A 25,955-nucleotide genomic window follows, 5' to 3' on the forward strand; every position below is an offset into this window, starting at 1 on the left:
AGTAACGTCTTGAGACGTTTTCTAAAGGTGATACTGTTTTGTTCCATGCACATTTTGAAGAGGAGCTTATTCCAGATCAGCCCAGCCTGAACCATGAAAGAGCGTCCATTGCTTCTGACTCGTTTGCATCTAGGCTGAGTCAGACGTATCGAATCCTTAAACCGAGTAACTGTAACATGTTTTTCAAGGGTCAGGCAGTCTTTCACGTATTCTGGTGCTTGTGCATATATGCTTTTTTGAACAATGGTGGTCATCTTGAAACATATTCTGGCCTCTACTGGCAACCAGTGCAGCTCCCTCCTATGCACCGATACCGGGTCCCTTCTTACTGTGACTTTGATGATCCGGACTGCATCATTTTGAAGTGTCTGGAGCTTTTTGATGCAGCCCTTGCCTGATCCGGCCAAAGAGCACTACGATAGTCGAGCCTAGGCATTATAATGTCTCGGACGAGTGTAGTACAATTTGCCAAGGTAACATAAGGTTTTACCAGTCTAAGCAGTTTTGGATGATACTGAGATTTGCTCACGATACTGTTTACGTGGGCTTCTGCTTCAAGGGATGTCTCCAAAATGACCCTTAGAGTTTTTACCTCAGGCACCCTTTTTTATATAATATCTGTCTATGGTGAAGCCTTCATACTGTGTAGCTAATTTAGCATGTGACTGCATAGAACCTTAGACCAGGAACTCAGTTTTAGCTGAATTAAGACAAAGACTGTTTATTGTCATCCAAATTTGGATGGATTTATAGATTTGTTCAACGCTCTCCAGGTCTTTCTCACACACCCCACTCATCTCCATGATGAATTGGGTATCATCTGCATAATTCGAAAATTGCACACCTAAGGAATCTAGTAGACCACATAGGGTGCAGCAGAAAATATTAAGTAGCACTGCGGAGAGGCATGCTCCTTGCAGGACACCACAGTTAATCAGCTCCGGCCCGGAGCATGCATTGCCCAAGACTACTTTAGACATCCTGTCATGAAGAAAGGAATCTATCCAGTCAACCACTCCACTGGAGAAGCCACTATGCTCCGCAAACTTAGTAAGAAATTTCTCGTGATTCACAGGATCAAAGGCTGCTGATAGATCTAATAATATCAGCAACCCCGATTTGCTGCGATCCATAAGGTCTAGGATTTCTGCCTGCAGGTCCAAGAGCATGCTACGTGTGCCATGTGAAGGCCTGAATCCCAATTGCCTGGGGTGAAGAATCTTCTTATTTTCCTCATACTCCTGAAGCTGTGTGGTCGCCAATGTATCTATTATTTTTAGTAAGAAAGGCACATTTGTTATGGGTCTCAAGTTACTACAGATTTTATAATCTTGCCCAGGTTTCTTTAGAAGAGGTGTAAAAGTCACTTTTTTTTTTGCTAATCTGGCTCATGGTTAGTCGCAAATGTTGCACTGGCAAAACGAACTAGAAATCTTCTGTGGAGATTGCTTCAAAGGAGGACAAAGGGGCATTTATGTACTTTGATAAGCTTGCACCTATAGACGCAGGTACGGACTTGTTTTTATCCGATTTGTCAGCAATACTGGCCTGCGCTGTACTAATTTTATTTGCAAAGGCTCTCTGGACTGCTTTGCAGTCCTCATTCGTAGGATCTACTTTTTTTACTTGGGCCTCTGGCTTCTCCATGTTCTTTGAAGAGCTTCTTTGTATCATTATTAGAGTTCATAATCTGCGTATTAAAATAATCTTGCTTTGTCTTAAAGATTTCCTTACTGTATATTTTCCCTAAGTCTTTCCAACCCTTCTTACTTTCTTGTGTTTGTAGTTTAACCCAATTTCGCTTGGCTTTCCTTTTTTCTTGCTTACGTATTGCCGAGGCTGGTGTATACCACATGTGTCTATTGTTTCTTTGTCCAACGGACCTAGACTTTAAGGTGGCCACCTTATCCATCACTGCGGTAAGGGCCTTCTCATACTCTAAAACTAGGGAGTCAGGAGAGTCCCGGTCAGAGGTAGAGGCCATGAGTCTGCCAAGACAGCATTGTAAATCAGCTGTTTTGATGTTATTAAAATTTCGACTAGTGACTTTCTTAATAGCATGTTTTATTTGGGTAAGGATAGTGGGGAGCTGAAGATTAAAATTTACAAACAGAGGATCATACCAGGCACATGGTTTGGAATCCACTGTCAGAGGGGTAAATTTCTAATTGCGACCCAGTCCAGAATGTTACCATGCTTATGCGTAGGTTCTTTATTAAGGACAGTAAATTGGTTGTTCAGTAATAGATGTTCTAAGTCTGAAGCATGTGAATCTGAGGCCTTTCCTAAATGTCCATTGAAGTCTCCCTGAACAATAGTAGAACTATTGGGTTTGTTCAAAGGTGCCAGTATGTGTGACATCTCTTCCAGGAAAAACAGCGTGTCGTGAGGGGGGCGATACAATTAAGATAATATTCATACAGTTGTTAGGTGTGGGAGTAGTTTTTATCAGCATGATTTCACAACCCTCACATGAGATGGGTGTTTGAAAAAAAAAACAGTTCTTGCCTAGCTATAGTAGCAAGTCCTCCTCCGCCTCTGCATACTGCTCTGTTTTGACCAAAAAACATATATCCATCGGGGGTGGCTAAGTCAATGTTGCGGCCCCTTGAATCGCAGGGCCATGACTCGGTAATACACATGATATCTATATGGCAATCTGTGATATAATCTTATATATCTAAGGCGGATTTCTCTAAGGAGCGTGTATTAAGTAAGGATATTTGCAATGCTCACTGAGCTGGCTTTTCCAAGGTTTTATTTGTTTCCAGCATTTGTATATTAGCAGTCCACATACTTTATATCCACTGGTTACAACTACCTACAAGATCCATAAGAAATACGACGATAATCTATCTAAAATTCACCCAGTGTCTTAACTTATACACTCTGAGCGTTCTTACTTGGGAAAATGTTGTCGAGTAGGATCCTTAATACATCCGTACCTAGGATTATCAGTATATGTCAGGAAAACAAAAAAGTCAAAGGAGCCACAAGCCTCATCAACCGCATGTAAGCCGGCTGGCTTGAAAGCTGCACAAGCACGACTTCTTACAGCACGGAAGGAGTCAGGGGTTCTGTTTCCTTGGATTGTTATTCCGAAACCGGGGAGGCTCAAAACGCTATGCACCACAACGCTTGGGGTTGGTGACTTGTCCTGCATGTCTGGCACAGACTTGCGCAGACTGGCACCACCCTGATGCACTGCGGTGACGTGCCTGACTCACAGGTAAATGTTGCTCTGAACTACAAAACTCTCGGGAGTTATAGTTTCAAATTCGGAGCTGTACGGCGGACTGTGTACATGGTACAATCATTCGATGCACACAATTCACTACAGCAAGAAAGTGCATAGGCTACGAAAAATAATTATTTTTAAAAAATATACAGAGTTTGCAGTATTTAAAATTTTAAAACAGGAATATCTCCCTAAGATAAAATAATACGAAAATATAACCTCCTAAGAGTAATTATCAGTATATGTCAGGAAAACAAAAAAGTGCTATTTCAAAGTTTCAGGGGGTATCTCCCTCTGTTCCCTGGGAGATGTTTAGGGGAGGGTTCTTGCTTCCCTCTTGGAACTCTTGGCCTTCCTTCACTGGCTGATGATGCAAGAAGACTGTACCTTCAGCTCGGGTCCAAATGAGTCCTTCTTCTTACTCCTTTTGAAATCTTCAGATGATGTGATCGGTGAGGGGCTCAGCCCTCCTCTAAAGCAAAACGAGCTCCAGTTATTGGTGCAGGCTAAGCCCACCTTAATGAACCAATCCTGGGTCACTGCCAACAATATTCAGTGATGCTTTAGGTCAGAATCAGAGCGCTTGGGAACAGACAGGCGAAGGATGACAACATATACTTCTTAGTCCCAATCATCTTCCTGTCTGCTGTACATCAAAGTGTCTTCCTAATTAACTAAGCCCTATGCAGTGCTTGATCACAACATGAGCTTCCTTTGAAGTAGGGGGTTGCAGGCAGACTTTTGACTCCGACAATTCACATATTTCCCTGTTCTGAAAGGAGTGGTTCCAGACAGGACATTCACTGCCCTTTCATACCAAGGAGGGGTGCTAGTACCAAGTTGACACATTTTATTACAAAGAGTTGCTGGTCTCTGGTCTCCATTGTTACTTCCTGCACCCAGGCTTTCCCTGAGGCCTGCTAATTAACATTCTTCTGTATTCGCTGCCACCAGCAAGGTGTAACAATGGAGAAGAAAATCCATGGGGCCTTGAAATGCTAATCAGGCTGCCCATGACCAGAAGCTTCTGATGTACCCACAGCTGTCAGGTGTCAGCTACACATGACAGGGGAGGGCAGTGCTGGTAAACTGTGTCCTCCCAGAGTACAGGACTATTTTTCTGCTGTGCAGTGAGCGTGGAAAATATGTGCAGGAATGGCCCTACATATTTTCCAGAGGTTGCTCTCCCATCATTCATTCTTTTTAAATAAACAAAAATCAAAAAACCCAGGTGAACGCACTCTCCCTGTGCGGATGGTTGAATTCCTCACATACCCAAAGACCTTTTTTAAAATTAATCAATTTCGTTTTGTGTTTTTTTTGGTTTTATTAATCCTTACATGCATTGTTGCCCCCTTATGATACCCAGGGTGCACATTCTATACATTTCTGGACTGCATTATCTGTGTGCTTGCCTCACAATAGTGAGCCTGTACTGTTATTAATAGTTGCCTTTGTTTAACTAAAGTACATATTTTATAGCAATTTGCAAAATCATTTCCTTTATTACAATACTACTAGCTGTTCCGGGCGTAACATACACCATTCTAGCATATCATAAAGGCCAATATCGGTCAGTAATTCATAGGGTCACTTCTGTCCCCCTTCTTAAATATGGAATTACCAGTGATCGCTTCCAGGAAGGGGGCGTAGGTCTCTCTGACTTATTAATGGTCAATGAAAAGGATAAACATTTAGGAAACTGTCTTCTTTTGAATTTGAAAGGCATATTTTTATCAGATGGAGCGAGAGGTATGCGCAGTATAAGAACAGTATCTAACTTTAATACATCGATTACACAGGCCTCTATGATGCGTCTTTGTAGACACGTCATTGTCAACCTTGTTCCATTACAGAGTCTACGTGATGGCATAAGATTGCGTAGTGGTATAATTACAGCACCCACTTTCAGTTTAAGCTCATGAGAAGACATTCATCCTACAGCGTTTTGCTCTTTAGAGACTGAAACATTGAGCTGATAATGAACTGTTCATTGACACTGGCACAACCGTGCCATGTGTGGAGAGATGTGAGGGTGGAACGCTGTAAATTGAAATTATTCTGAATGTTTGCAATATTGGAAGGTGAAGGTGGCCGCGTAGAACTGTGCTCATTCTGTTTGTTAAAATGATAGCTGCTGTTGAAGTGGCGGGGCAGACAGAGGTGCACTTTGCCATTTGGACAGAAGAGGGCAACCTAGCACTGATAAATTGCATCGGCTGAGAATAGAAACAACATACCTATGTGTTATATATTTATTTATATTTTACAGGGCCTGTAGTAGAGGCCCTGTAGATATGGTTAAGTTGCTCAACCCATAGGAAGAGCACTTTTTGGATGAAAGAATCCTCACAAATCTTTGCAGAAAGTGTCTATGGCCCTGTCAGATTGATCCTGCAAGGTTTGGCAAGGGTTCGTCAAAGGGAGGCAAAGTTATGGGGGGGTCCCAAAATGTGTGTTTTTTCCCATAGACACAATGAAAAAAGAATGTTTCTCAAACCTACAGCCCAAACCGATGGATGGATTTTCACCAAATTTGCAGTAGGAGCGTCGGCTTGGTCGTGAAAGTATGCTTTTGTAAATTTGGTGTAAATCCATCAGGTATTTTATTTTAAAACAACTAAAAACTAGGTAAAAAAAATAGTTTTATCTGGGTTCGGTTCAGGGACTTACTTCCCTGGTCAGTCCGCAGACAGGCCTCTGATTGGCCCAGGGGAAAGTGTGAGGTCTGCGGACATTGGACATGCTGGCTGACTGGATGGTGAAAAGCGTGAAGTGCGTCGGATTTTTGGAAACGCCTGCCATGTTGGATTTGCAGACAGTGGCCAGTGTCTGCTAACATCGTGGTAAAAGCATATTGAAAAACACAACATTGCACTTGTCAAACAATCTTTGGGAGGTGAGGATGGCATGGGATATGGCCTTAATAAGCAAAAAAACAGGGCTTTTTCTTCCCCGATGTCAGTGAACAGTCCGGGGCAGCCCTGTGATGTCCGAGAACATCTTAGATCGGGGAGCATATAGGCTTATTTGTGTATTACAGGGTTGGTATGCAGCAGTTTTTGGATGGCTTACAACTTTGGTGCCACTCAATAAAACTGCATGAAATTTTGGAATTACATTGTGGACTTGATTCTGAATGGATATGGAAGGTGTGGTGCTGTTTTGTCAAGAGGAAACACAATTAGACGGGGGGGTCCCAAAATATTGTGAAGGCTTATAAATGTGGTGCCATTTGACGAATCTGAATAAAAGTTTGGAAAAATCAAACATCGGCAGATTTTCAGCAAACTTGTGCAAGGAGCATTGGCAAGGACCTGAAAGGATGGTTTTGTAAATGTGTATGTGTTTTATTTTTTGACAAGTGTCATAATGTAGGTACAAAAAATAGTGATATACCTTTGGTGACTGCGGTATAGCCTGTGGCCATGGGCAGTGGCCAGATTGTCCGGGTCATGGCATACGGTCATGACCCGGACAATCTGACTACTGGCCATGACCATGAGGGACGACCAATGGGGATAGAGTGGCCATGTCCATCAGGGACTGGCTATGTGGTAATGTTTTTCAAAACTGGGATAGGTTTGAAAGGAAAACAAAAATGTGCTTATGTAAGATGGTCATAGGGTTCTCTCTTCCCCTTCTGCAGGCTGCCGTGGAAAGGGAAGAGGGGCTCTGTACGGAGCCCAGCCTATCCTTTCTATGGTGGCCATCTAGGACACAGATTTTCCTTCCTACAGCGGGATGCTGCATGCGTCCCAGAGTAGGAAAAAAAAATGAATCAAAATTAAAATAAATAAAATAAAAAATCAAATAAAAATCGCACCCTGGGTTACCACTTTGGCAACAAAGGGTGCTAATGGCCTTCATCCCCCATTGCAGGGGCTCGAACAGGGGAGAACAGCCCAGAGCCCTTGTTATATGCCCTCACTTTGAGTCTATGTACTTTAGCTAAAAATGTAAAGTAAGATATCTTTTTTTAATTCTATTTATTTGTAACCTTTTTTGTTTTTGTTTTTCTTTTTGCAGGAGAGGTTAGAATGTACGGTGGGGAGGGAAATGAGGGATGAGGCACCAAGCACTAATATGGAGGGGCAGGTGGACAGGGGAAGATGTTGCATATGTTTTACATCTAAGAAAGGGGGCAGTGTTTCTCATGCTCCTTGATTACAGCTTGAAAAGTACTTCGAAATTGTTCCCCCTGCAGAGTGGACTGTTGTCTTTGAAAGATATGGATCAAGAGCCTCTTTTATTGCTTGCGAGGTAGCTGGAGGGATTGTGTCCCACACAGAAGTAGTGTGGTTACAGTATTGGTTGAGGAAGATGAGGTGGACGAAGACAGCCTACTACTTGCTAAGAAAGGAACAGCCTTTCTGAGAGCATTGCAGTGGTTGGATTGGGTGTGGCAGCACATGGAGGTGGACCCGTAGGAGCACTGTCCAGGTAATCTGCAATTTCTTTGGTGCTAGAGGTAGGCACTTCGCCTACCTCATCTTCTTGGCCCTCTTCATTGTCTTTGGAAGTACTGTGCTTTTTTTGTTCTGTAGGTCCTCCAGCTGGTGGTGGTGGCTCTTGGAGAGGAGGAAAGCCCGATTGTAGGGGATCTCAAAGGTTGTGGTTGTCTAAGAAATTGATAAGACTGTTGAACAAAATCATTTCCAGCACCTTAAAGAAGTGCGGAAGGAGAGACATAGGGCGAAGGTTCACCGGCAGGTTTGGGTCAGTCTCTTGCTTTTTTAGGAGAGGGATGACCGTGGCTGTTTTGAAAATAGAGGGAAAGTAAGTCGAGTCGAAGGAAAGGCTGAAGAGTTCAGCGAGGTGAGAGCCCACTTAAGGCGCAATACACTTGACTAGCAGAAGAGGGTCTATGGGGCACAAGAGGGGCCTTCATCAGTAGAGATAGAACCTCTTCAGTATTAGTGTGACCAAAGTGAGAGAGGAGGCAGAGGATGATGGTAGAGTAGGAGGAGGGAGTGGGAGGAAGGCCAGGTGAAAGTCTCTTATTTTGGAAATGTTTGCAGCAATGTATTAGGTTGCCATTAGCTGTGAGAGTGGAGCTGATGGGTTTAGGGGTGAGGAGAGAGCTTAGAGTGAACTGTAGCCAACGAGGATGATGGAGTGGGAGCCAATGAGAGTGAGGTATATTCCCTTTTTGTTCAATCAAGAGAAGACTTGAGAGAGTTCAGAGCGGAGGAGTAGAGTTGCAGATCCTCATGTGAGAGGGTTCGCCTCCATTTGCACAGCCTACGTGATCTGTTGCATGTCACTTAAGAGATGTGAATGTTGGTTTATAAGAAATGGGAGTGGTGCATGAAGCTGCATGTTTTATCAAACCATGACTACGAGCTAGTGATCACATCATGCCTTTTCCTTCACTGTGTTGTAAAACTCAGAGGACATTTAAGTTCACATTACTTTGCATGCTGGTACTTGTTGGCTTCCATTCAGGATGGGGACATTCTTAAATCAGAATCGTATTGTTCAACGCGTTAATATAATAGTTTATTGTTCGTTTCTCGACACATCTCTATAAAACAAAGTGGTATTTTAGCCTTGCCTTTCACGACCGCACAGTCATGCTCCATCACTGCAGCTACTCCACCTCGTCACTACTGCAGGTGGTGGCCTCTCACAGTCCATTCTTCCATTTCCAGCACTGGTGGTCGTGACCCATGGATTGGGCTGATGAAGAAAATGCATCTATGCATTCACATCTACAGCCACAGAGCAAGAACCCACACCTGAAATTCTTATTGTGGTTTTCGGTGGGGCATCTGCTGCGACCGGGATCAGTGATTACATTTGGTATGATAGTATTCAAAATCAGTTGATCAGTCGCATTGTGTGCGGGCTTAGAGTGCTCCCACTACTCTCTTAAATATAGTGCATCAATTCAATGCCAACACAATATGTGTGGTGGCATTGAATTGATGTACGAGAACAAACACCTACCACAAGTGGTTGGCAGCAGTAGAGTTACTTTGCTGAAAATGTTGGGGGGACATGGCATCTGAAGAAAAGGTGCCCCCAGCCAAATGAATGGGGACAAAATGGTGTGCCATGAATGTTGGAGGGGGACAAACACCCCTGCCCCCCTCCCCCCTAAAATTACGCCCATGGTTGGCAGGCACTGGTGGGCGGAAGACAGACTTAAGGTTTGTCACCAAACACTTAAGAGATCTCTCCAGATTCGAAGCACACATTGTGTGGACACGTTTGAAAAACATCAGATGGAAGTTATTTCGGGCTGCTTTTACTTCAGCATGCCCACACGAGGTCGCTCTCAGCTTATTTATATAGGAAGAGGTAAAGCCTGCTTTTAAGGCTTCTCTAAAGTGTCCACTTGGACGCTCAGAAATAACCACCCACGCCCCCTAAAAAGAAAAAAAAACGATGAGACGTTAACTGTCAGATATTTTCTTGACCAGATACTGCCACTTAGCGACAAAGCGTCGCACACATATTCGGAAAAGTCTTGATTACTTGCTTGTAATCGTCATTCCTCTGACTTACTTCATCGTCCCAGTACCAGTATGTAGAACGTTTCTAGGGGCAGCCGAACCGGCAACGGCCGGGTGTCAGTCGGGGGAAGGCGTGGAGCAGGGACAGTACGTAAAAATCTCAGCATTTGCACATTGACCATCATTTAAGAAAAAATGTTATTGTTCATTTGTAATGCGCCTTTAGACAAGTATTTATTAACAGACAGCAATAACACTGACAGAGGAAAGGGAGGGGGAAGTCTGCCCTACCCACAACCATCCACCAACCGTAAATCCGCCAACGGCTCACTGCTCTGCCTTAAACTATCCCACAGCCTGGAACAGTGCAATCATTGAAGATACGTAGAGACAGAATTGAAGGCTGGGGGCTAAGGGTGGACAAAAAAGGCATTTTGTGTTTGTTGCCTGCAGAGGTAGGAGGTTGTGTGGGCAGAGATGGACGCAGGTCAGTTGGCATTCATTGATGGTCTTGTAATGGGTGACTGGGCTCATTTTCTTGTATGTGGGATGTTTTAGTGCAATCAAATGAGCGTGCCATCTAGTTAACACAGGGATTTCTTTTCAAAATCATTGATTTCTGATATGGTGATCCAGCTAAAACCAAGTAAAGACCACTACTCCCAGAATGCATGCATCTGTTTCATGAAAGCCCAGGACTAGACAACACATGTTCTGGTGGCATGGAGTCACCTAGTCAAACTCTGATGTTTACTGGAAGGCAAAGAAATACTTGAGTGACTGGGGAAAAAACACCATTGTAATCAATTATGTTTGTTGCTGTCCTTTACGTTTTAGGAAAAGGGGCCAGGAGTCGGAAAAATGGAAGTGCATTGGTTTAAAGCACAGGGAGATTTGAAGATGGAGGAGATTGCAGTCAAGGGCATAACTGCCTATGATTTGTGCTGTATGTGTTCAGGAGCAATTGCCTGTGCTTATGTGTGTATGAGTGTGTGTCATTTACTGTGAAAATACTGTATGCACTGATAGAAAAAAAAAATCATTAATAAAGCCAACAGTTCTGCCTTCTGGGTAGTGCACATGTTTTCTTACTTGCTACTGTTGCCATTGACCTCACATGCCCCCATGCCCCCAGGTACCCTCGCGATTTGCCTTGTATTACAATCTCTTGTCCAAGTAACCATCCTTTGTTAGGTTTCACCAGGATAGGTTCACATACTCATAACATATTGCAGGTACTATCATCATACAAAAAGGGACTTACATCATTGCCAGGCATTCACGCAAATAGCCAGCTTTTTTCCCATCAGAAAAGAGCGGGTCAGAAAATTCACTACATATTTCAATTGACTTTATACTTACATCAATCATATGATAATGTAGTGTTTTCTTTGCAGAGTTCCTGTAGATGGACAGCTTCTAACCGCTTCATTAAATGGTGTTATTTTCACCAACTAATGGAATTCAATTCATTATCTTCAGAAGTGTGAAGAGCCAGTCGGCCCAACCAGGGTCTCAAACTTGTTGCATGGCATTGTTGCGTTCCCAAAACAAGCCTGTGGCACATGAGCTATCCATCCAGTGTGCAACTATTTCCCAAAGGTTAGCATTGTATTGCCAGGTACGTATACCATTAGGCAGCTATTGCCATCACATATCTACATCTGGATTGAAATATGGATATTTGCAGAAGGAGATAAAAGCAGCTCCTGGGTATCACACATCACCCAGTAAACAGGAGCTACTACATAGTGAGTTGCAAATGTCTTTTAATGTAGCTTAATAGATATTCCTAAACACAGATGTAACGTCACACAGCTCCTGGCAGCTGTTGTGTCATGCTAACCTTGCTCTACTAAGCTAGAAGCAGGAGCTAAATAGCTCCCAACAATTTTGAAACCTGCTAAGCATGGGTGCCAACTCTTGATTTTCACCACATGTCAGAAATACTGACACTGTTAGAACACAGGAGCTGTTCCCATCCACAGGTCAAAACAACACATTTTATATCAAATTCTGAAAAATTGTCAAAGGCTTTACAGAAAAGTCTAAATATACAATATCTCAGCAACCGGGGCCTAACCTGCTGAACTGTCTTTGCAGCCGGCACCTAACCTGTTGAACTGTCTTTGCAGCATTCTGTTCCAGGAACATTACTACCCCCTACTAGACCTGCATCCGCCAAACAGCTTTGCTAGCCCCCTCTCAAATCAAGGGTCAGGAGGTTAATTTATTAGGCAACCTTCTCACTTGGAAGTTAGCATCACTTGCAAAATATTTTAAGATACATTGTATTGTATGGTATTTGGTCATTTATATAGTTCTCTTTCCCCACTTGTGTGGCCTCAATGCGCTTTTTAGGTTGGAACGCCCTCAGTGACCGTAGTCAGTGTGCTGGAAAATTCTGAAGGGTTTAGATTAGGAGATGCGTGTGTGCATTTTGCCGATCTAGGACTTGGGTGGCTGGCTAGGCTCGACTAAGCAGCCCGAAGCGAGGTCAGGCACGTGGGTGGGCCCTGTTGGGGTTTGTGATAGATTTCTATTGTTGGGAGAGTCAATGTGTGACCAGCTATACCACATTTCTTTCGTAGGTGGTTGCTATATGCTAGTGGTAGAGGTGTTGAGGTACGTAAGGTGTTTCAGTATGGGTGGCTATGTGTGCTGCTAGACCGAAAAACTTAGCCATAGCTGCATTCTATGGTGCATGGATGCTTGGCCGAGCCTGCAGCCGGTGTGCACAGATGTGGTGTGAGGTATACGTACTGTAGTCTTCAGGTTATAAGTAACGTAGCCGTGCTGGACTGATATTCACAGTTATACCTAAAATGTGGCACTGGGTAACATTTACAGTCCTGTCCAGATGTGACGCAGGCTAATAGTCACAAGATATGACTAAAATGTGGCACTGACTAACATTCATAATCCTGTCTGGATGTGAGGCAAAGCTAATATTCACAAGATATGACTAAAATGTGGCACTGCCTAACATTCACAATCCTGTCTGGATGTGAAGGAAGCTACTATTCACAAGACATAACTAGAATGTGGCACTGGCTAACGTTACTAGCTAATATTCAAGCTGATAGGCACCGTTACAACTACAAGTGTCACTGGCTGACATTTACAATCCTGTCTTGTTGTCAAGCTGGTTAGCATTAACATCCTGGCCTGATATGTGGGTAAGTAAAGGGCAGTGCTTCCAGAGTACAGTGATTGCTGTACTCCCCACCCGGGCCACACCTACGCTGGTAGTCGCTGCTGGTTGATGGTTGGCCACTGGCTTCCCCTGCTGACACCTGTGGACACCTCCTGGAGCTGCTAATGTATGATCTGCCCTTTGCCTTAGGGACTTAGCCACTGGGGCTGCCCGGGGGAGGTGGATTAAGAGCTGTATGTGGACCAATCAGAAGAAGGGGGCAGTAGGGCGGTGGGAAACAAGCCCAGACCAGGAAGCAGGAGAAAGAGGGTGATCCCACTGCACACAGAGCACATTTAAAATAAAATATAAGTCAAATTGTGGAATGAAATCATGAGCCCAAGCTGCCCACCCACCCCCCACACTCACCTTCAATCCTACCAGTAAAGTGTTGGAATCTTTGCTATGTGGGCCTAGAGCCACACAAGACAAACAGCTTGCAGATGAGAGCCAATCATGGGAGGGGGGCAGGAGGGAGGAGGGAAACAAGCCCAGACAAGGACGCTTACTTAATGTAGCTGGGAATTGCCTCCCCCGTTTAACTCTTTCCCTTTCTTTCACACCCCTCTTCCATTCTCCCCCTGGAGCATTTGGAAGAGGTTACGAGCACTGCTTTCGCCAACTGAAGAGACCTACTGGCTGTTGGTAGACTTTAATTTGAGTGTGAAATGGCAGGAAGAGAGATAATGTAGCAGAGATGTATACATGTTGGGCGAATATGGATTAATCAAATCCATCTTCTCCAAACCCTGGTTAACAGTCAAACGGCCTGCCGACTGCAAAGGGCCTAAAAGCGCAGTACACTTTCTGTGTCCAAAGCTCGCCATGTAGCAACAGGAAGTGGAATGTGGTGCGGGAAGGAGGTACAGGTAAGGAGAGCATGGGCCATGGGCGTGGGGTTATGGCACATGGTGCGGCTGGGCCACGGGATGGTTGTAATGGGGTATTGAACTGCCCCCATTAAAAGCAAAGGTTAGAGTGGAGCACAGGCATAGACAGGGTAGGGCCTGAGCAGGATAGGCCCAATCAAAATATGTGAATGACCAGTCAGTAGCGCTGTGTGGGCATTAACAGATGTTAATGTCACTGCGGTGGGCCCAATTGCATTATCTTCAGGCCCCATTTGTTAGACAATCCTGGTTACGCCTCTGGAGTGGAGTGGGAAACCCCCATTAGAGAACAGAGCAGAGGCAGGCAGAGGTGACAGAGATTAGAAGACACATGATTCGGCAGGATTGACAGTGGAGAAGTGTTTGGTGGGTGGGAGTCAGAGGGTATGGTGTTCGGGAGAGCGGAACTCAGCAAAAACATATAGCTCCTGCAGCAGCAAGAGACGCTTTTGGTGCAACATCGGGGAGAATGCCCTTAAATTAGACAATTACTTAATGAAAATGAATTCCCATTTGTAACGTTGTTTTATATATGGCTATCTTTAATAAAAGTCACTAATGCGTTAGTTACATTTTAATGATTTAATGATGTTCGAGAGGCAATGCAGTAAAGGTGCAACATGGAGGGGCTACATATTCTGGTGTTTTGCCCTGGGCACAATATTGGGCCTCATTACGAGTATGGAGGTAGCCATGGTGCAATTAGCGCCATGGCTGCCTCCATTCCGGTCTCCAATACCGGGGTCTGTGAATGAGGAATTACCGGGTCATTCCGACCTTGGAGGACCCGGTAATTCCTCATGCACAGAACCATTACCCAGAGATGGAAGATGAACAATCCTCTGCATGAGACCAATGGGCAAGTCCTGCAGAAGATGTGCAGAGGCCAATTTCAAAATTATATTTGGGGACCCACTTGCCAACAGCTGAGTAAATCGGTCTGTATATGTTAACATAAATGCATTGATCTGGGGTAGTGTCAAGGTTTCAAATGCAAAAGGGCAGTGGAATATGGTAAATATGTTTTTGGGGCACAAGCACCTTCAGTGGGTGCGATTTTGTGTCCCCGGAGAACATACTTGATCACACAATCAGTATGTATACGGAATAGGAAAATTGGTGGATTCAGCACAACCCAGATACAGGACTTAGGTTGTGTGTAGGGGCTACAATATAGAATAATGTTTTTTCTGGTTTCATCATTAAGGTTACAAAACATCAGCCCCACCCTGAACTTTAAAAACAAATCTCCAACCATATTCACTGCTTCAAACCAAAGGGATTAAACCAGGGTAAAACCTGTCAGTGATAGGTTTCCTTTCAAAGTGCTCTTTCGTTGACTGGCAAGTACACATTTAAAGTGACACAGCCTTTCGTTGGAGAAACGTGTGCAGTCTTAGAGAGTATGTGCATGCCGTCAGCCCACCTTGCAGTAGCGTTTTATTCTGTGGCACAATCCTACAGAGTCTGGGAGCCCCTCTACAGAGAACAAACATGGCCACATAATCTGTTATTTGGGTAGGTTCCCACTAGGGAGGGTCTACAACCATGCTTGAGCTCACTATACCTTTCACAGAGGAAAAATAACCATTTGCATATCAGTCTGGTCCCACCTACCTGGGCAGTCCAGCACCAAAATGCTAGGCAATTCTCCTCTGAACAAGAGTACCAGCAGAAACCCCAGACACATGTTTCGGTCGAGTCGAGCCTCAACAGTAAGGTGACGATGTGCCTCTCTAAGCACATTCTAAGGGCCTCATTACACGGATTGCGGTGAACCATGGCGCTACTAGCGCCATGGTTCATGCCGGTAAAATACCGGCACCGCCTTGGTGGAAAGGGGAATTACCGCCCTCTTCCAAGGTTGGCGGTAATTCCCCCTTCCACCATTGCCCTTTCCCATTCCAATTTTTGCCCGACAGGGCTCTATGGGAATGGGGAAGGGGCTAATTACGGTACCGCAAATTGCGGTACCGTAATTAGCTCCCTGGTCCCTTTGCGGGTTGGTTTTTACCGCCTGCAAAAAGCAGCCGTTAAATTCCCCAACCCGCAAAGGGACCTCGTAGTAAGGCGGTAAGGATTTACCGGTACTGGTAAATACCGGTACCGGTAAACCCTTACCGTCATCTGTGTAATGAGGCCAAAAGTCTGGGAGCACCTCTACTGAGAACAAATGCAGCCAAATAACCTGTTCTTTGGGTAGGTTCCCACTTGTGAGGATCTATAACCACATTTTAGCTCATTGTACCTTTCACAGAGGAGACACATGCATTTGCATATCAGTCTGGTCCCACCCACCTGGGCAGTCCAGCACCGAAATGCTAGGCAAGTCTCATCTGAACAAGAGTACCAACAGCAACCTCAGTCTAGTTTTTCGGCCTTGTTGGGCCTAATCAGTGAGGCGACGCTGTGCCCCTCTAAGCACAGTGAGCAAGGGGTCCACGTCTGGATTACCCTGGGTAATTAAGAGTGAAACCCCAAGTCCCTTAACATTTATACAAAAAGGTCTGGGAGCCCCTCTACCTAGAAGGAACGCAGCCAAATAACCTGTTCTTTGGGAAGGTTCCCACCCAGAAAGGTCTACATACACGTTTTAGCTCCTTGAACCCTTCACAGAAGAGACCTATCCATTTGCATATCAGTCTGCATCCACCCACCTGGGCAGTCCAACACTGAAATGCTAGGCAATTCTCCTCCGAACAAGAGTACACACAGCAACCCATGTGTTTCGGCCTTGTTGGGTGTTATAAAGTGATCTTCTCCAATAAAGGTCATCAGGACAGATGGTTCAGGACTCCATGGTAGACATCTCTTTATTTGCATACTTACAGGCTCCAAGTACTCTTGTATGTTGGTAGCAGGGACACACCCACCGGCCATCCTCGGGCATCTCTGCTCAGGTCTCAACTGATACACTCACATGGTATGATTCTTAAAACATTCCTTGAGCTGTCAATCACTGACACTCACAAGCATTCTAACAAGAATCAGGAATGACCAGCAGGTGATCTACAAAGAGACATATAATACAATGTCACAAAGACAGGACACAACACACCTCCTTTACATCATATATGAGGCAAGCCAAAAGACAGACACATTCAAGTACTATGACAAAAAACAATCCACAATACACCTCCTCCAATGTACACCAGCAGACAACCTTGAATGGACCAAACATGTGCTTAAGCAGAACTCAAAGTATTGTGACACTCTTCTCACAAACCAACTAATGTTCACGTTGGAAAAATGTTCCAGACTTAACCCATCTGGGGTCCCTTAACGTGCAGACACTCCTCCACTGCCAGTAATCCGTAAATGCACTCTCTCATTGCAATAATTCAAAACACCTACACACTAGGCATACTGCACACTAACGATCTAACACCACACACCTACAGTGGCATGACTTTTTTAAACCACTTCCACCTTGAAGCAATAGTTCCCTTTCCTTGAAGTACACTCCTTCACTCCCTCATTGGTGTGCTCTACCTCCAACACCATAACCTTGTCATTCATTCATTCCCTTCAGCACTTTCTCCGTGAAACACAAAGCAACACCCCCTTAACACAGGTTAGTAGCCTCTATCATTCCATCCTTGGAATACGCAAAACCAGAACAACCACACTAGTTTCCCTTCACTCAAGAACTTCCTCCTTGAATAACCATTGAACCCCCTGCTTGGGGCAAAACAAATAAAAAAACATTGAACTCCCTCTTTGGAGTATTAAACAACCAGGAATCAGAACATGCACAATATTCCCTCCTTGAAATACGAAAAACCAGAATAACAACACTGGTTTCCCTTGACTCAAGAACTCACTCATGAACTTCCTCCTTGAAAAACCATTGAACCCCCTCCTTGGGGCAAAACCAGTAAAAAAAAAACATTTTTTTATTATTATTATTTTGTTTGATTAATTAATTAACCTTTCAAAACAAATGTTACAATACAAAACAAAAAGAAGCAAATGTTACAATACAAGACACAAGAGAAAGATTCGGACGCCACACAGGAATCCTTGTTCAACTCCCTCCTTGGAGCAATACATATACAATCCTTCACTTCCTCATTGGAGTACTCTAGTGCCTAACACACACTGGAAATACCTTTGCTGTGTTATGTGGAAACCCCAACTGTCTTTTCACCCCTTATCCCAAGCTGAGTGGAAAGTTTGGGGAAGAATTCCAAACTACGAGAATACCATTAGGCAAGACAGGGTGTTCTCCCCTCCCCTATTCTAATGTCCTTACCCGATGTCCCCTCAGCTTTTGTAGGATGCTGTTTTACCTCAACTTCATCCCAACCATGTCCTTCTCTAAAATGTAGAACCATCCCTACATATTGTAATAGGAAGTCCCCCACTCACTATCCCCAATTCCCCCTTTCCAGACATAACCCTAAGAAATATTCTTCGAAAGATCCATTCTATTTGAAACCCTTTCTGATTTATTTTCCTCCACATTTTTCAAAACACTACAATTCCCATTATCCTGTCCCTTCCTACCCTACTGACATGACTGAGACGAGGAAGAACAAACCTGGAGCAATGAGGAGTACCCATGGGAACTTATGGACCATTAGTTCCTATAGACCACCTCCATTTTGTCCCATTAACGACGCCAGGCAGGATCAGGCACTCCACCCCAATTATCTACACCTGCAACCCATTGATCCTTCCCACCTGGATGAAAGACAGAGCACACACTCTGAGCAAGGCAGTGCACAGGAAGGAGCTGTTTGCACAGAGAGGTGGCTAACCAGGCAGAGAAACGCAGGAGGCAAGAGAAGCCAGGGAGGGAGGCTGCAAGCGAAATACTCTTATTGCCAGAAAGCGAGAATTTCAAGACGCCAATAAGGTTATTCAAGCCAGCCCAGCGGGAAGCAAACAATTGTATCCAGTGCCATGAGGCTAATAGCTGCCCTCCCGGGTGAACGGCAGAGTTGGGGAGGAAACAGCAGAACAAGAGCCATAGGCTTGACTCCAGAGGGAAAGCCGTGAATGTGACAAGTCTCCCATCGCAACTGGTGAGTACAGCAAAGGAGATGAAAGTCTGGTTTGTGTAGAGCGGATTGCTTGCAACAGTGTATCAGGAATTGAAGGCTGAACTGAGTAAAAGCAGAACGCGAGTGAAGCCAGCACCTATAGAGGGACACATAGTAACCGAGTGAGCAGGCGAAGAGTAAATCGCCCCGTCGAAAGTCTCAGTGAAATGTCTAATGAACTTAGAAGAGAGAGAGAAAGAAATATTACAAGACAGCATTTGAGGTTCTGCGCGGAAGGGAACCATAGTGAATGAATAACGGCTTGTGTCTGACTGAGGGAAGCCAAAGAAGGGGTTTAAAGTTTAACTGTTTGATCCAGACTTAGGGAAACGAAAGTGAAATTGAACTGTGTTTCGGAAACTACAAATACCAGAGTGCTAGCAAAAGCATGGGGAAGGGAACCCCAGGAAATTGAAGGCTAAAGAGAGACATTGTAGGCTTGAGCCCGAGTGAGGGGAGCCGTTGGTGAACTATTGTCGATTGATAAGGAGAGGCTTGCGCCCGAGCAAGGGGAGCCCTTTGTGAAAGATGGCGAGATGGAAGAGACATTGTTTTTGTGAACCCAAAGAGACTCTGAAGGACAGAGCAGGCTGCCAAAGTGTTCTGCAAGCAGAGTGTTTCCAAGTACCAGTGTGACCCCTTTAATCCACCTGCCATACAAAAGTGGGGAAGAGGAGACATAGCAACATATATACCCACCATTCTGACATTTATGTTCCACATTGATTTTCCTTTAAGAAACCCCCACACTATTTGTATTTAGAGGTAAGGATTGACATTTTTTTAGTATAGGCCCATTTATTTTGGCAAGATACCATTAGGACTGCGTTATTATTATTTGATAGTCGTAGCTTGCTCCCATCTGTAGATTTAGGATTAGATAGGTGTTTATCATACCCTTGTTGAAGTTCAATAAACACCCTTGAACCGTGATCTCTTGAGTCTGTCTTACTGTTGATACCATGCCTTCCTTACATGTGGTGTCAGGAGTGGGCTATGACTCAATTGATACTACTTGCCCCCCCCCCCCGATTAGACAACCTTTAAATTCTAATGCCCCGATAGGAGCCTCAGAAGGAGAACAAATTACCATCAGTTCCCTTAAAAATGGCTCACACTCCCATGGGTGTGAAAGTAACTATAACCATATCCCATTTGCCAACCCTGGGATAAAGTCTGTGGAAAACGGGCGGCAAAATCTAGGGATCCAATTCTTCCCTTTAACCCCACAAGCCATTTTTCTCACGAAGAAGAGTGTAGAAAGTAACATCTATAAACTTGTATCCCCTCATATTTGTCAGATAATGGGTAGTGATAAAAAAAAATATTTCCCTGGAGCTTAAGGCAGAAGGTTCAAGCAACTCTTATCACATACCTTATGCCCTTTGAGAATTATGAATAGAAAGGGATGTTGACAGTGTTACCCATCTTGACCCATGGAGAGGAAATAAGATTGGTCCTTTTGAGTCTTTCTTATAATAAGATACAGATCAAAAGAGATGACATGGTAGGACTATTGGTACAAGAAACTCTCTGGGAACCTCAGATCCAAAGGAGTTATTTGGAAAGAGATAGGAAAACTCAAGAAGAACCTCCCTACCAAAATTAGAGATCCATGAGTGGAGATCTCCTCTGTCCCATATTGTTAAGGCCCTACATCTCCTCCACTGAGATACCCATGTCCAGCCTCGGAGGTGAGATGAAACCAGAGGAGAGTGAGGGACTTCCCATCCTTATGCAGTGCCGAGCCTTGGAAATTTACACCAAACCCATCCATACCATTTCAGAAGTAGGAGATCCCAGTGAGAGCAAAAGGAACACAGGAATACCATCCTCCCCAGTTGTATTCCCCAGAGACTCGTTAAGATTAGAACCATCTAGTAAATCTGAAAATGAGGAACAATGGAGGCATAAGTAGATTGCCGACTTTATTGAATGCTCTGATTCTGAAAAGGAAATTCAACCAACTTCCCTTAGGAATAAGAACATCTTTGAGCTGGGAGAAGTAGAAGAGATATCTTCCTTTAGGGAAGAAGAAAGCCCAGAGAGGCATTTCCCAGTGGAAAACGTAGACAAATAAAGTCCCAGCTATCCGGCGAAAATAGGGAACCAATTCAAGAGTTGTATCCCTCAGATCAGAGAAAACCAGCACTCTTCAGTCTCGAGTTAAAACCTTGTTTGTGCTGTAGAAAGGCTGGCAATATGGCGCAACATTGCCCTCTTAATAAAATAGACCTCACTACACCCTTGGCAGAAAACCCAACTCAGGACAAATTTAAAACTGAATTATCCTGTGGTACCCAGCCTCATGAAACTCCAATTGAGAAAGAAGAGAAACCTAATGAACCCTGTGAGCAAAATAAAAATACTAATCCTGGGACCAGGGGCAAGAAGGGAAAGAAAGACAAAACAGGACCCATTACCTCTTTATATACTGCAAAAAACATCACTTACCGAATCCCCGTCATTGTGAATGAATTTCCCCCCCTTCTCCCAAGCTGAGTGGAAAGTTGGGGAAGAATGCCAAAAGAGGAGAACACCATTAGGCAAAATTATGGGAGGGGGAACAGGGTGTTCCCCCTCCCATATTCCAATGTCCTTACCCAATGTCACCTCGGCTTTTGTGTGATGCTGTCATTCTACCTCAACCTTATCCCAACCATGTCCTTGTCTAAAATGTAGAACCATCCCTACCAAAACACGTGTCTGGGGTTTGCTGTTGGTACTTTGTTGTTGAGGAGAATTGCCTAGCATTTAGGTGCTGGACTGCCCAGGTGGATGGGACCAGACTAATATGCAAATGGTTTTTTCTCCTCTTTGAAAAGTACAGTGAGCTAAAACATTGTTGTAGACCCTCTCGAGTGGCACCTTACTATAGGAGAGGTTATTTGGCCGGGATTGTTCTCAGTAGAGGGGCTCCAAGCCCTTTTTTTGCACAATCATAGACAAAGCAATGGTGGAAGGGGAGAGTTAGATGGAGATTATCATAGGATAGGTTTATTGGTCTCTGCACAGTAGAACAAAGGAAGGCAGTCAGCAGGCATCTGAAATTGTAAATGACCTCTTACAAAAGTTGCTAAGCTTTCTTTCGCAGCGCCACAAACCCCTCCAGCCCCAAGGTGTGTGGCACATTTCAAGTGAAAATTTTGGAAGACCCTGATAATGGGCCTACGAATAGGAGAAAGTACTGGAACGGGTAAGGGAGAATGGAAGTGAGGAAAATTCGAGCAAGTAGTTATAGCACTACCTATTCGTTACCTTCCTCATCACAGTCGTCAAACACATGAAAATACACCCAAGCAACATACATTTGCTTTCACCTCTTTTGGATGTGGCCGGGGCGTACCCGCTGTGTGGCTTCAGAGTTTGGCAAAATGTCGAAGTCCCAAATGAGGCGCATAACTGGACTCTCAGGCACATGCTTGACTGACCTATGTATCCAACAGAACGCAATAATGTGGGATGCACCACCACATTGCATTACATGTTGTCAGCATCATATCCCCCCACTAGATAGCAAACAGCCATTTAGCAATTGCTTTAGCGAGGAAAACAAACGCTGGCATTGGAAGCAAACATGATATGCAATAGTGTGCATGCCATTGGCTCCAATCAAACATCACATGGTCCTGTACAGGGTGTTGTAGCACAAGCAGATACCTCAGAGTGCCATGCAGCTGAGATGCCTGGCAGTACCCCTTGTTCTGCCTGCTGTCCCCTGGGGGGTGTGATATTTGTCCCTTCCAGGGGCCTGCAACCTGTAGCTCTCCAGATATTTTTGACTACAACTCCAATGATGCCTCAACATTGACTATGCTTGCCCAGGCTGATGGGAGTTCTAGTGCAAACCTTCTGGAGTGAAAACGGTTGCAGACCGCTGCTCTTGACCGCCCGCTGCATCTGTGTGCACCATGTCTTGAGGTCACAGTGGGGCAAAGGTCTGATCTTCCTCCACCTTACGTCTGGGCTTTGATGTAAGGATCCAGAGAGTGACCTTCTTCAGGGACCTTTTTAGGGATACTGCAGTTTCTGGTTACAGTTTGTCTACCTTTTTGTACAACTGAGCCATCATAGACCCTTCACCACGGCAACTGCTCAGGGTGCCAGCTCGAAAGGCAGGCAAGCACCTCTCACGCCCGCCAGCTTTGGCAGCCACCTGTTTGTCTCACACTGGTTAATTTACAACCTGGGGAACCACTCTTGATGAAAGCCTCGATTCCTCAGACCAAACTTCCCATCGCCTTTGCATCTGCTGTGCTTAGCTCTGGGCAATGTGGAAGCTCTCATTCTGTGCGCACATTCCACATCACGGTTGGCTTTTGGGCCTCCAGGAGGTATCCCCAGATTCTTGATCCCCAGTGACTTGATCCCCATTGACTTCACGTCTATCTTCTGGCAAACCGTGAGTGGCAAAGATCATTTCTAGAACTGGGGTGGCTTTCTCGCTGTCGAAAGCGCAAACTCAACCTCAGGATTTCATCCACAGCCACCTGGAAATGCCTGTCTATGAGGATGGTGAGTAAATCCATCCTTAACTCTGTCTGGCTTCCCACCCTGGGCCCTCTTCCTGCTCCTTCCTGTGAGGCTAAGCACCTTGGTGTCATCTTCGACTCCACCCTCTTCTTCTCTCTTCACATCTCTAACGTCTCTAAGAAGTCACACTACCAGCTGCACCTCCTCAGAGGAATTCTTCCTTTTCTCACTCCTACATCTCATAATTTGCACCAAAATAAGATGCACCCCATCTTTAAAAGCCTTTTGAATGTGCGCATCCTATATGTGCACATTCAAATGCCATCCTCTCCCCCCTTTGTGCAGGGGGCTTTTCTGTGCATTTTAAAGAACATCCCATAACAGGAAATGGGAGGCGCTTGAACATGCACAGAAAACAAACACAACCCCCCTGAACCTGGGGTATGCACACTGCCTGATCGGGTCAATTCTGACCTTGTCATGCTTTTAAGTGGAACAGCAGCATTAGCACCTTATGCGAGGGAGCCAGCCAATCAAATAGCTAGGAACACAGGCTTTAACTCTCAATGTATGCACGTGTCCCAAGTTGCCTGACGGCCGACACCCCGCCTCCATCCTCCCCCCACCCTTCGTCACTGTTTTTTTTTTAGTACTCCTAACCCCGCCACTTACCCTATTTCGGCTGCGGCGGACCACGCCGCTGCAGCCGCACCTTCCTCTCAGCTTCCCATGGCCACCATGGAAAGGGAAGAATGGCGGCCATGTTGGTAAAGAATTTTCCTTCCCACAATGCAACACGCGCAGCATGCCTTTGTAGGAAGGAACATCTTTTTTCTTTAGCACCATGGGTTGCTGCTTTGGTAACCAGGGGTGCAAATGTCCTTTGTACCCGTTACATGGGCAACACCGCGGGGTAACGCTCCTGGGCCCATGTTAATGGCCCTCACTTCGCTCAGGCCGTTTACCCGGGGCCGCGGGCCTTTACCCCCCCCCCCGGTGTTGCCCATGTAACGGGTACATAAAGCCACAGTATGAGCTGTTATCCTACTTGCATTTCCATCCTTCAGGCAGGGATAGAAATGCTTTTCTTTTTAGTTTGGCTATTAGGTGGAACTTGTGAAACTATTGCATTACAGTAGAGATAGGGAGAAACAGCATATGAGGAGGGACATACAGCTTGTAGGTGTTGTTTGGTTACTTGCCCACCCATTGACTGCCCATGGACATACTAATCCCTACGTTCATTCCCGACCCCGTTCTTGCCCTACCCCACCAAAACACCGCCTCTGGGGAACTCTTTCAGTTTGCTTTAATCAAGCCTTCAAACATTGCACTGGAAGTGCCAGCCGGTACTTTTTTCAAAGCAGTCTTCTGGGAGCTAATGACTTAATTGGAGCTGTAAAACGCTACTAGTTTAGTGCATTTTATTTAACCAGGAATGCCGTCAGCCACTCGATTAAGAACTCACTATATGTGTCCTTTGCGTGTATACGAATGAGGCATTTGCCAGGCACTACTTTAGATGGCTAGGTATTTACGCCATTTTGCACCTGCTACCATCAATAGCGTTTAATACCACTGCAGTAGTGCCTAGAAAGTGCCTTTACCATGCCCACACAAAAGATGAAACAGCTGGCATTGCCAGTGCTTGTTTTGCTTGCATTTCAAAGCAACAGGCCCTTTGCGGGACCATTACTCTGAAAAGTGCACCCGGCTTGGGTATTGGGATCCTGTCATATATCAGTCTTAGGATCTCCCTTCGGCAACTAATGCGTGCAAGGGGGCTCACAGTCACCAGTGCATCGTTTGTACTGCTGCGCAGACTCTGAGACATGGGCTGCTCACATTTCTGGATAAGGTGGTCTGCACATTTTGACAATAAACACGAATCTAAAAAAATGCAAACCAAAAATAGTAATTGCATCCTCTGTGCTTTTTTTCATTTCTGGTCATTTTTGAGAGTAGGCCCAATGTGTTCTTTTGTTCCTTAATATTATTGTGTGCTCTTGTATCTGCCAGTCATGTCTACTTTGGTAATCAGGTAAGCCTGAAACATTTTGTTCTGTAAAGCACTGCACTACTTCGGCAAGGTATGTGGACGCTATAAAATAAAAATCAAAAATGAACCATCACTTGAACATCAGTTGGTGTTGTGCAAAACACTTGTGTATAGGCGCATTAGAAATGAATAATAAATAAATAAATAAAAGACACCTACCTGTGCTGGACTGGGCCTCAAGCAGCATGTTCTGCGTGACCTCTAGGGAGCCGTCGTGAGGTTCCGGGTGTATGCCCAGAAGCTTGCACATAAGCGCGTAGACATGGACGCTCTCGAAGGGATTCACCTCCAGGTTACTCTTGAAGGCCGGCCCAACGGCTCGGAAGATGGTTTTCATGTCCTTGTCGTCATTGTCAAAGCCGTGCTCCCCCTTGTTAAACTGGACTTTAAATCTCTGGATGGGAGGGAGGAAGGAAGGAAGGCAAGTGTTATCTCTGCAGAATGTGCATGGTGGGTCTACTGAGGAACCCACAGATGGTGGAGATTCACAAAGTGGAGCTGGTGGATCCAGAGAACCACTATTCCAGAATGCAAGCGATCCATAGGACACTCATAGGTAGAGGTGATCCATGTAGAGCGCCCGGAGGCCA

General features: G+C 44.9%; 1 protein-coding gene across 1 annotated transcript in view; it reads right to left on the bottom strand.

The window, feature by feature from the left end:
* ENPP7 (ectonucleotide pyrophosphatase/phosphodiesterase 7) overlaps nt 1-25,955 on the bottom strand; it is a 104,229-nt gene that overhangs the window by 19,070 nt on the left and 59,204 nt on the right. The window contains exon 4 of the mRNA XM_069655205.1: nt 25,525-25,759. Within this exon, the coding sequence (XP_069511306.1) occupies nt 25,525-25,759 (235 nt within the window). The remainder of the gene's footprint in view (nt 1-25,524; nt 25,760-25,955) is intronic.

The sequence above is a fragment of the Ambystoma mexicanum genome, chromosome 3q, assembly GCF_040938575.1.
Source record: "Ambystoma mexicanum isolate Mex_15411 chromosome 3q, UKY_AmexF1_1, whole genome shotgun sequence".
Classification (NCBI taxonomy): Eukaryota; Metazoa; Chordata; class Amphibia; order Caudata; family Ambystomatidae; genus Ambystoma; species Ambystoma mexicanum.